The sequence below is a fragment of the Montipora foliosa genome, chromosome 4 (assembly GCF_036669935.1).
Source record: "Montipora foliosa isolate CH-2021 chromosome 4, ASM3666993v2, whole genome shotgun sequence".
NCBI classification, from domain to species: Eukaryota; Metazoa; Cnidaria; class Anthozoa; order Scleractinia; family Acroporidae; genus Montipora; species Montipora foliosa.
Genome location: NC_090872.1, coordinates 23,558,099 through 23,570,598, shown reverse-complemented (window position 1 = coordinate 23,570,598; position 12,500 = coordinate 23,558,099). Strand labels below are relative to the sequence as shown.

Genomic DNA, 12,500 nt, shown 5'->3' with positions numbered 1-12,500 from the left:
TTTGAAGGGGTTCATAATGTAGCAACAGTTTGGTAGTGAAGAGCCACCCCCCTTACTGCGGAATCTTAAACCTTACAGCACTTAAAGCCCCAAACTGCGTTTTGGCTTCCATCAATCCAAATTTCCAAACATAGTCGGGAAGATCAACTCTGTAAATTGGAGTTTTTGTTTAGTTCACAGCTCAAACACCATAATTATGATATGTTTTTTGAAATTCTTCAGTAAAAAGATATGTACAGATTCCATCGGTGTTGAATGCAGCCATAGTTACAAAAACAAGGAATGACCTACATGTACATGTGCAATGACCTACAATGAGCAACTACAATGACCTACAATGGTCTACAATGACCTACAGTGGTCTACAATGACCTACAAAGAGCTACAATGACATACAGTGATCTACAATGACCTACAATGACCTGTAATGAGCTGAAATAAAAGATACGTGTAATTTGCAGCTCTGAGGGCACTGCAGCATGTTTGCAGTATAAAGGTTAAAAACATTGCACTCTGCACTTTGAACCAATCATAACCTCGTTGCTGAGCAAGTTTAAAATTTTCATTGTGCACTCTGAACTAAAGAAAACATCATGGCAAGAATTATATAATTTATTTATAATCTTCTCTTCATTTTTTCCTGCTCTAATTAAGATTTTATCGTTGCCAAGCGAAGCCTTGATTTTTGCACATTTTCATTTAAGCTTTAAAACAAAGGAAAACCATGCAAGGGTCTTTTCACAGTTTGTTTCTGCCTTCAAGGTAGACTGTGAACGCAGACGTATTTCCGGCGGTCATTTCTCAGGCCATGTGCGTGATTGCTGTCGTCATTTGGGCTGCCATGCAATGGACTAAAAGCGTTGTGTGACAACGCACAAGGGATGTTTTCCACTCACCAAACTCTTCACCCTGATCCTCTTTTGTCTTTCTCTTTGAAATCTTATAAGCCATTTAAGTAGGTCATTGTAGCTCATTGTGGGTCATTGTAGATCACTGACAGTAGGTTATTGTAGATTATTTTAGGTCATTGTAGCTCATTGTATGCCATTGAAGGGCTGTTGTTGTAGCTCATTGTTGGTCTTTATAAGGTAATTTTAGCTTATAATATACCTCATTGTAGCTCATTGTAGGTCATTGTAGATCACTGTAGGTCATTGTATATCATTGTAGGTCATTACAGTAGCTCATTGTAGATCGTTGTAGATCATTGTATGTCATTCCTTGTTTTAGTAGGTACCGGTATGTGAATGCAGCATTAATTTTTGCATAAGCAGACGTAATAACTTCCACTGGATAACCAGTTTTGGATAACCAGTTTTGAATAACCTTATTGGAATTACATGTATTCGTCTGGTTTTATTGTAGTTAAAGATTCTGGATGTTGCACTATCAAGAGACCTTGTTATGAGAAAGATTGACATAACAAACTAGCTGTTATCATGTCACAGCAATGTTATGAAACCATGTGAAACAACAATTATTATTAGTTATATATATATATATATTTTATCATGTTTGCAGTGACTATGTCATATTACTAGTCACTTTCTTAGTTGCAAATCAAATCCTTCTGCAAAATATTAGTTGACCAAAAATTCTGATTGCCCTTTTTGGCGAGTCTTAGAGTTGTTTCACTCGCCCATGGATATATTTCGCTTGCCCTGAGCAATCAGGCAAGTGTTAGTGTCAAACACTGATCTAGAACACAAGAAAGGTCATCACTATGCAGTAGGCTTAGTTGTCTCCCCCACACATCCCACTTGTTGAAAGATGTTCAAAAATTAAGATGAAAATTAAGGTTGAAAGACAACGTAGATATCGATAATAGCCATTAACATAAGTCGGCTGTTTACATGTACATGTAGACTACAATGTATGCTTTTTTTTCCAAAATGGAGTTTCAGTTTCTTGGTAATTTGGATTTGCTGATATATCCTTATTTTAATAATTATTATTGTTATTGTAGGTTAACCGTTTTACCAGGTGTGATTACTGCACAATATTGTGTGACTGAGGAAAAGTGAAAAGCAAGAGACAGGGATGTGTGAAAGTACTTGGACAAACTGTTTGATTTCCACAATGACCTGCAAATGTAAGTTATGCAAACAGTCATTGCATTTTGTGACCTCTTATAGGAAATATATGTGATACTGATATCTGTTGATATCCGTAATGCATGCAAAGGGTAACAGTGTGTTTCAACAGATACATGTACATGTATGTACATAAACCCTGTCATGATAACAGTTGATAATTTTTTTTTCTGACTTGAATAAACTATGCTTTTCAAACCATGCCAGCTGGATAGATGTACATGTATGGGTGGTAAATATTAATTGTCACAGGTAGTCGTAGTACAGTCATCCAAACAGTCAATTATTGATGTTCATGTGAACTGCTTCAGCCAATTGCATAGATATCTGATCTTTGTTGTGTTTTTTGCAAAGAATTGGTTGACATAATACCCTTATAAGGGTATAAAATTATGTCAATCAATTCTTTGCAAAACACACACCACAGGGATGCCAAAATTAGATTATCTAGTAATTTTTTGCATCCCTCACATGAATTCATAAATTTAGCTAAGTATTTCTATCTATTTTGTCACAGGAGAGAAAGGAAACTGTACTACCACCACAGGGAGAAGGCAAAACAGTACCCACACGAGTATGCTTGTATTGCGCAAGATGGCATGGATCACTGACAGGTAAAGCTTCTCCTTCCACGCCTCATAGTAAATTTTAGTGTTACAGCACATGCCTATGCCAGTGCAAGAAAGCTTAGAACTCACTTCACTGGTGTGTTAAACCATGGCAGACAACCGAAGGGCTATTTTGACCTATTCCAGTATCCCCATGATTCAAATCTCACCATAAATATTCTATTATTGGAGTTGCAAAGCATGGGGGAGGACTTGCCTGACACCCTGTTCCTCCAAATGGATAATTGCTGTAGGGAAAAACCAGTTTGTTCTAAACTTCCTTGGTGTCCTAGTTATGCTTGATATTTTTGTGAAGGTAAATTGAGTAACACTGAAAATTTATTGAGTCAAATAAGGAATTTGATCCTCTCTGCCTTAGGAGTTTAGTGTACTGGTAGAAGCCAGTTATAATTATATGCATATTAATTAAAGGAAAGGAAAGGAAAGCAACTTAAGGGTGCGTTCGATTGACCGTATTCCAGAATAGGAATACATGGAATATAAGTTAGAAATCCTTCGTTTTTACGGAGATTCACATTAAAATTGTCAGATAGCTGCCAAAATGCTATTTTAAACATATTTTTGTTGTCCTTGCTGATTCGAAGCGTGCCAAACATACAGTTTTTATCATCACTCTACGTATTCTTATTCTGGAACAGGTTCAATCGAACGCGCCCTAATTTAAATAAGTGTCTAGTCGTTCTAGCACTGGAGCATTAATTGGGGACACTGTAATGCAAATCAGATCAAATGTTGGTTTTTGAGGAGAGGAAAACTGGAGTACCCGGAGAAAAACCTCTCAGTGCAGAGCAGAGAACCAACAAACTCAACATAAATATGATGCCAAGTCAGGGAATCGAACCCAGGCCACATTGGTGGGATGTGAGTGCTCTGACTCACCACTGTGCCATCCATGCACCCATGTAACCCTCATTTTTGCAGGTGAAACTGAATTTTTTAATGGTGGGACATACACATGAAGCTGTTGACCAGATGTTTAACAAGTAAGAGATGTCTTTGCAGTGCACAAAATTCTGTTTAATAATTATTGTTTTGGCTGTTGCATTGTGATAAATAATGTACACAAGGATTAATGTTTATATTCCGTTTGACCTTTTATAGAATCAGTGGTTTCACTCTTTTTGGCCATTTCATTTTGGTAGTTTTGCTTTTGTTGCTTCACGCTTTAGCACATGCCCTTAATTCCTCAATGTTGTTACATGCCAGTTAATTTACAGTGCATTTTTCTCTTACAGGCTTTCAGAATGCCTCGTTAAGCAAGACACAAGAACCTTTTCAGGTACAGTATGTGTACTGTATTTCAATGTGATTAGAGGAGCACTTGTGCATTTTGTCTCTTTATGAAGAACTTCTTTTAGAGTAGTTACTGATCTGTATGCATTAATTTGCAGAATTTTCAGAAGAGCACAAAACAGAGTGGAGTACTCTCCTATCAGCTGAGAATGCAAAGTGGAGTCAGAAAGATAGGGCAGCAAGTTGGCCATTGCAAGATATACTTGCTAGGAAAGCAAACTTGAGGGAGAAACAAAAACTACCTGAGTCGGGTGACAATGGCCTAGGATTTTTGGGACAGAAACCTGAGGGGGTTCCAGTAGATGTCGATAACATGGTCAGAAATCAAGTTGCCCCAGTACGAGAGGTAAACCATAAGGTGTAAAAAGATGCAATTGCTTGATTAAAATTAATGCCCCATTCACACCAAACCTTAACCAAGACTGTTTTGAAGATGTTTAGTTAAACAAGTCGTGCTTTCAAAGTGTTTTCTTTTAAATCATGTATGTATACTGATTTCTGTCAACTACAAATTTAGCACAGGTCAAAGCATTTATTCAAACTCACCCAAATCTCATGTAAAAGGAGGTGTTACATTTTTCTACATGGCTGATTTTCAGTTTGTTTAATCCAGGTTAATTTAGCATGTCTAGTTGTTGGTGTGAATGGGGTATAAGAAAGTTGTTGTGTGATTTCTTCATTTTGTTTTTTTGCATTTAGGTGTATGGTGGAGTATACAGAAGACCACAACCAGATGTAGTGATGGTGGATAGTTATGAAGGAGTAGTACCAGCTAGCATTGTTGCTGTCAACCTAGATGGAAACTACAAGCCTCTCCATCTAGCAGAAGTACAACAGATTGACAATACCTCCTTTACTGTGCAGTGGCTAAAGGGTGGCTACAAGACAAAATGGGTGCCTTGGCATGGCTGGACATCCACCCAGATTCCAAAGGAAAGCGTAATATACTTTGATATTGACTTTGATGAAAATGGGAAACTGAAAAAAGAGGCAGCAAAGTATTTAAGAAGAAAATACAAGGAGTTACAAAAAAATTAGATGTAGATCAGATTATCTATGAATTATTCATGTGGTCATGTTCCTTAAAGTGCTACTGTGACCAAAAACCAAGTTTTAAGCCTTGATTTCAAAAAGACACCTGTTAAACTGTATTTCAACTGGAATTTTCTTGTTTAATGGTCCACCATTACTAACTTTAACTTCTTGAGGGACCTGGCAAGATTGAGGAGAAAATGATGTCAAAGACTCAATACATGTAGTTTAAGAATGCAATGCATGTGTATGCCGCTGAATTAATATGCAGCACAGGAGTTTCAGGCTTTCAGACTTTTAAACTTGTGTTTTCTGTTTACACGCTGAAATTTTAAGCTAGTGAGTAAATGACATCACTTTTCCCTAGATCGAACCCTCACAGGTCCAATCAGTCAGTTTGAAACGTGAGTAATGGCAGACTGAAATCCAAAACTTCACTCAAAGTAAACAGCCTTTGGATAACAGACCTTAAAATTTTGCCAGTCAAGTGTTGAGCAATCACACTTTCAAAATCTGAAGAAAAAAAGGAAGTGATTTTTTGGTCATAGTTACTGTGGCACTTAAACAATAGGGTAATTCTGTAGATCTGCCAGTGATGAAGTAAGAAGCTAAAGTAGAATGCGATCATTTATTTTATCCAGCTGGTCTGTCCATGGAAATTCACATGAAGCTGTTACTTATGTGGTAAAAAGCTTAACTACTGGATCATATTTTATCCAGACCTATTCATGAAAGTTTCCACAGATGTGCTAGTGATGTGGTAAAAAGTTTACGTCTGGGATCATATTTCAACTAGGCCTGTTTGTGGAAATTTCCATAAAGCTGTTAGCGATGTGGCAAAAAGCTAAAGTATGGGATCATATTTTATCCAGACCTGTTCATGGAAATTTCCATAGATCTGCTAGTGATGTGGTTAAAAGTTTACATATGGGATCATATTTTATCCAGGCCTGTTTATGGAAATTTCCATAAATCTGTTAGTCATGTGGCAGAAAGCTAAAGTATGGGATCATATTTTATCCAGACCTGTTCATGGAAATTTCCATAGATCTGCTAGTGATGTGGTTAAAAGTTTACATATGGGATCATATTTTATCCAGGCCTGTTTATGGAAATTTCCATAAATCTGTTAGTCATGTGGCAGAAAGCTAAAGTATGGGATCATATTTTATCCAGACCTGTTCATGGAAATTTCCATAGATCTGCTAGTGATGTGGTTAAAAGTTTACATATGGGATCATATTTTATCCAGGCCTGTTTATGGAAATTTCAATACATCTGTTAGTCATGTGGCAGAAAGCTAAAGTATGGGATCATATTTTATCCAGACCTGTTCATGGAAATGTCCATAAAACTGTTAGTGATGTGGCAAAAAGTTAAAATATGAGATCGTATTTTGTCCAGGCCTGTTCATGGAAATTTCCATAGATCTGCTAGTGATGTGGTTAGAAGTTTAAATATGGGATCTTATATATCTTCTCCAGGCCTGTTTATGGAAATTTCCATAAAGCTGTTAGTGATGTAGCAAAAAGCTTAAGTACGGGATCATATTTTATCCAGACCTGTTCATGGAAATTTCCATAGATCTGCAAGTGATGTGGTTAAAAGTTTGAATAAGGGATCATATCTTATCCAGGCCTGTTTATGGAAATTTCCATAAAGCTGTTAGTGATGTGGCAAACAGCTAAAGTATGGGATCATATTTTATCCAGACCTGTTCATGGAAATTTCCATAGATCTGCTAGTGATGTGGTTAAAAGTTTAAATATGGGATCATATTTTATCCAGGCCTGTTTATGGAAATTTCAATACATCTGTTAGTCATGTGGCAGAAAGCTAAAGTATGGGATCATATTTTATCCAGACCTGTTCATGGAAATGTCCATAAAACTGTTAGTGATGTGGCAAAAAGTTAAAATATGAGATCGTATTTTGTCCAGGCCTGTTCATGGAAATTTCCATAGATCTGCTAGTGATGTGGTTAGAAGTTTGAATATGGGATCTTATATATCTTCTCCAGGCCTGTTTATGGAAATTTCCATAAAGCTGTTAGTGATGTAGCAAAAAGCTTAAGTACGGGATCATATTTTATCCAAACCTGTTCATGGAAATTTCCATAGATCTGCAAGTGATGTGGTTAAAAGTTTGAATAAGGGATCATATCTTATCCAGGCCTGTTCATGGAAATTTCCATAAAGCTGTTAGTGATGTGGCAAACAGCTTAAGTATGGGATCATATTTTATCCAGACCTGTTCATGGAAATTCCCATAGATCTGCTAGTGATGTGGTTAAAAGTTTAAATATGGGATCATATCTTATCCATGCCTGTTTATGGAAATTTCCATAAAGCTGTTAGTGATGTGGCAAAACGCTAAAGTATGGGATCATATTTTATCCAGACCTGTTCATAGAAATTCCCATAGATCTGCTAGTGATGTGGTTAAAAGTTTAAATATGGGATCATATCTTATCCATGCCTGTTTATGGAAATTTCCATAAAGCTGTTAGTGATGTGGCAAAAAGCTAAAGTATGGATCATATTTTATCCAGACCTGTTCATGGAAATTTCCATAGATCTGCTAGTGATGTGGTTAAAAGTTTACATATGGGATCATATTTTATCCAGGCCTGTTTATGGAAATTTCCATAAATCTGTTAGTCATGTGGCAGAAAGCTAAAGTATGGGATCATATTTTATCCAGACCTGTTCATGGAAATTTCCATAGATCTGCAAGTGATGTGGTTAAAAGTTTGAATAAGGGATCATATCTTATCCAGGCCTGTTTATGGAAATTTCCATAAAGCTGTTAGTGATGTGGCAAACAGCTAAAGTATGGGATCATATTTTATCCAGACCTGTTCATGGAAATTTCCATAGATCTGCTAGTGATGTGGTTAAAAGTTTAAATATGGGATCATATTTTATCCAGGCCTGTTTATGGAAATTTCAATACATCTGTTAGTCATGTGGCAGAAAGCTAAAGTATGGGATCATATTTTATCCAGACCTGTTCATGGAAATGTCCATAAAACTGTTAGTGATGTGGCAAAAAGTTAAAATATGAGATCGTATTTTGTCCAGGCCTGTTCATGGAAATTTCCATAGATCTGCTAGTGATGTGGTTAGAAGTTTGAATATGGGATCTTATATATCTTCTCCAGGCCTGTTTATGGAAATTTCCATAAAGCTGTTAGTGATGTAGCAAAAAGCTTAAGTACGGGATCATATTTTATCCAAACCTGTTCATGGAAATTTCCATAGATCTGCAAGTGATGTGGTTAAAAGTTTGAATAAGGGATCATATCTTATCCAGGCCTGTTCATGGAAATTTCCATAAAGCTGTTAGTGATGTGGCAAACAGCTTAAGTATGGGATCATATTTTATCCAGACCTGTTCATGGAAATTCCCATAGATCTGCTAGTGATGTGGTTAAAAGTTTAAATATGGGATCATATCTTATCCATGCCTGTTTATGGAAATTTCCATAAAGCTGTTAGTGATGTGGCAAAACGCTAAAGTATGGGATCATATTTTATCCAGACCTGTTCATAGAAATTCCCATAGATCTGCTAGTGATGTGGTTAAAAGTTTAAATATGGGATCATATCTTATCCATGCCTGTTTATGGAAATTTCCATAAAGCTGTTAGTGATGTGGCAAAAAGCTAAAGTATGGATCATATTTTATCCAGACCTGTTCATGGAAATTTCCATAGATCTGCTAGTGATGTGGTTAAAAGTTTACATATGGGATCATATTTTATCCAGGCCTGTTTATGGAAATTTCCATAAATCTGTTAGTCATGTGGCAGAAAGCTAAAGTATGGGATCATATTTTATCCAGACCTGTTCATGGAAATTCCCATAGATCTGCTAGTGATGTGGTTAAAAGTTTAAATATGGGATCATATCTTATCCATGCCTGTTTATCGAAATTTCCATAAAGCTGTTAGTGATGTGGCAAAAAGCTAAAGTATGGATCATATTTTATCCAGACCTGTTCATGGAAATTCCCATAGATCTGCTAGTGATGTGGTTAAAAGTTTAAATATGGGATCACATCTTATCCATGCCTGTTTATGGAAATTTCCATAAAGCTGTTAGTGATGTGGCAAAACGCTAAAGTATGGATCATATTTTATCCAGACCTGTTCATGGAAATTTCCATAGATCTGCTAGTGATGTGGTTAAAAGTTTACATATGGGATCTTATTTTATTCAGGCCTGTTTATGGAAATTTCCATAAATCTGTTAGTCATGTGGCAAAAAGCTAAAGTATGGGATCATATTTTATCCAGACCTGTTCATGGAAATTTCCATAAAACTTTTAGTCATGTGGCAAAAAGTTAAAATACATGTATGGGATCATATTTTATCCAGGCCTGTTCATGGAAATTTCCATAGATCTGCTAGTGATGTGGGTAAAAGTTTAAGTATGGGATGATATTTTATCCAGGCCTGTTCATGGAAATTTCCATAGATCTGCTAGTGATGTGGGTAAAAGTTTAAGTATGGGATCATATTTTATCTAGACCTGTTCATGGAAATTTCCATAGATCTACGAGTGATGTGGTTAAAAGTTTACATATGGGATCATATTTTATCCAGGCCTGTTTATGGAAATTTCCACAATGCTGTTAGTGCTTATCCAGACCTGTTCATGGAAATTTCCATAGATCTGTTAGTGATGTTGTAAATGGTTAAAGTATGGGATCTTTTTATCCATAGCTGTTCATGGAAATTTCTATAAATCTCGTAGTGATGTAATAAACAGTTAAAGTTTAGAATCATATTTTATCCAGACCTGTTTATGGAAATTTCCATAAGCTGGTAGTGATGTGGTAAATAGCTGAAGTATAGGACCATATTTTATATAGACCTGTTCATGGAAATTTCTATAAAACTGCTAGTGATGTGGTAAAAGGTTTAAAGTATGGGTTGATATATCATCCAGACCTGTTCATGGAAATTTCTATACATCTGTTAGTGGTATTGTAAATAGTTAAAGTATGGTATAATTTTATCCATACCTGTTCATAGCAATATCTTTAGATCTGCTGGTGGAAAGTTAAAAAATTGTGAAGTTTCTTTTCGATAGTGGTTTCATTTCACGTGGTGTTAAATTGATAACCACGATTTCATGAATAAAGTTTTCGTTATCGTTAAGTGTCCCGTACCGTGGTTAAAAATTGAGACTAAGATGCTTATATCAGCCAACTTTCTTGACATTGGCAAATAGCGCCAATTTAGATTACTTGGTTTACCAAAATTGCCTTACTTCAGAAAATGCCAACTTAAAAAATTATGTGTTTTACCTTTTCGAAAATTTCAGCCAGAAAAAAAGGCTCCCGAAAATTCTAGGTGACCTTTTTAAAGTAAAAATCCGTTAAAAATGGGCAATTAAACCATTTTTTAGATGTTCGAAAATTCTAGATCTCAAATCGACTTCCGAACAGATATTTTCCGAAAATTGACGTTGGGTGCTCCTGACGTAAGTAATGCTAAGGTTTTTGTGACTAAACGTGAGTAAGCATTCACGGAATTCTCCACACATGAAATCATCCAAGGTCACAGGGTCAGAATTGTAGCTAATTGTTGTGTAACACTGGAACTCAACACATAAAGCTTGTGAGCCCCAAGACTCAAGTCTTTGTTTTTTAAAAGGTTTTTGTTGCATCATACACAAAAATTGCACAGTGTTCAACGAGGCAGACGCATCACCTTTACTGAGGAAAAATGGACCTTTGTTTTTTTCTTTGAAAACCTTCCTTTCCTCGGCCTTCGCAATCGGGTTAAGTACTGAACTGCAAACGAAGCACCTTCCAGAAAATTGATCACGAAATCAACAGAAACAATAGCAACGATTTTCTAGCGGTTTGCTCCTCGTTATATCGTTTTAAAATCGCGAGAAGAGTTATTGGGTTAACGATCTCTAATCGTTGGTACGATTTCCGGAACGTGACGGACAGTAATCTTTGTTAAACAAATCAATGTATTAATTTACATATAAAAGCGGGTGAAAATGTAAAATTAATTAATGTGTGTTGTTACAGTCAGTGTAGATATGACAAGAAAACAATTATGTTCGAAATTCTCGAAGTTAATAATGCGCGCACCTTTGAAACATGATCGTGATCGCGCCATTAATAAAGTCCTCACGGACATGTGCGTCTGAGAAATATTTACATGTATACATGTACATTGTTTAAACGCATCGCTACACTTAAGTATCCTACACAGAAACAAAGCAGCGTCGAACAACTGAGTAGAACAGACCATCTCCTATCGAGTTTTCGAAATTGCAGACTCTATTTCAGAACGAGATGCTTCGCTACACCGTCAGCATATTTTTGGCAAGTCGAAGAATAACGTGGTTTTCGAAGAGAGGATGAAATCGAAACATTAACAAAGATTCATTTGCGCCTTTTTGTCTTGATCTTGACAAAATAAGATAATATATAAGGTTCCGTACTTACCAGCAAGCTTAGACTGGCTACGAATGCATATAGCATCGAACCGGAAACTTTGAACTTCTTGAGAGCGAAGAAATTACTGTGTTCCATCACGAAACTCATAATAGACGCAATATACGATTTATCCAAAGAGTGGTCGAATTATCAAGAAAGCGGCGAACTGTGAAGAGGCCAACTGCAGAAATAACGTGTTTTGAAGCCGTAAATTTGTCGAGGCTGTTGATATGCAAGGCCCGTCCCAAATAAAGAGCGGTGACATCACCATAAGACGTGACGAGAAATGCTGCGTGGGAAGGGGTATAAATTTTCATTTGTCGTCACCTTGGGCTGTAATTCGGTTCTTTTTACTATGTTTGCCAATAATTGTCAAGGTTATGGATAAAAAAGCTAGCGAAAGTCGTGAGTAACAGAGCAAATTAGGAAACAAACGGAACCTAACAAACACACAAGCTGCATGAGCTCCCGCACGAATTTCTTCTTGCACGTAGATGATTAATCGGGGATTCCCCTCAAGTTAGGTTCCTTTAAACCCCTCTTTGGCATCTCACCCATGAGGCGAATTTCAAAACTTGAATTAATCCTGTTGACCCTTCAGGTGACAAAGACGCGACTTGTGTGAGGTTTATTATTCCTTCATTTAAACAGTATTTTACAACGTGAATGAGGGAAACGATCCTCTATCTAGTCAAAAAGAGACTTGGACACAAGAGCATAGGCATTCAATGTGTGCTCAGAAGTGAGTGATTCATGTTCGTGCTGGGTAACTTAAACTTTCGAAATATGAAGCTCCTGTCTCAATGGGGTCAACCGTTGCCGTAAAACGGCCAAAAATCTAGCCGTTAGGCGTAATAATTGAAAATCATTAACCGTTAGCCGTAAAACTTGTGAACCGTAAAAAATTCTCGCCATAAAAATAAAAGTCTAATGTCTCGTTTGAAGACTCAACTAGTCTCGAATGTTATGAATTTACGAGTTTTA

The 12,500-nt window shown here is 36.5% G+C and overlaps 2 protein-coding genes across 3 annotated transcripts in view; one reads left to right on the top strand and one right to left on the bottom strand.

The window, feature by feature from the left end:
- The window catches only part of LOC138000346 (uncharacterized), a 12,189-nt gene extending 695 nt beyond the window's left edge, over positions 1-11,494 (top strand). Inside the window, exons 2-8 of one of the 2 annotated variants that reach the window (XM_068846678.1) lie at positions 1,967-2,092; positions 2,611-2,707; positions 3,644-3,705; positions 3,824-3,860; positions 3,958-4,001; positions 4,114-4,361; positions 4,715-11,494. In XM_068846678.1, coding sequence (XP_068702779.1) covers positions 3,678-3,705; positions 3,824-3,860; positions 3,958-4,001; positions 4,114-4,361; positions 4,715-5,053 — 696 coding nt within the window. In that variant the 5' untranslated portion in view covers positions 1,967-2,092; positions 2,611-2,707; positions 3,644-3,677 and the 3' untranslated portion in view covers positions 5,054-11,494. The remainder of the gene's footprint in view (positions 1-1,966; positions 2,093-2,610; positions 2,708-3,643; positions 3,706-3,823; positions 3,861-3,957; positions 4,002-4,113; positions 4,362-4,714) is intronic. The other variant, XM_068846679.1, reaches the window with a different exon arrangement.
- Positions 1-11,778, bottom strand: part of LOC138001140 (uncharacterized) — a 29,898-nt gene extending 18,120 nt beyond the window's left edge. Inside the window, exon 1 of the mRNA XM_068847803.1 lies at positions 11,526-11,778. Within this exon, the coding sequence (XP_068703904.1) occupies positions 11,526-11,624 (99 nt within the window). The 5' untranslated portion in view covers positions 11,625-11,778. The remainder of the gene's footprint in view (positions 1-11,525) is intronic.
- Positions 11,779-12,500: the final 722 nt, after the last annotated feature.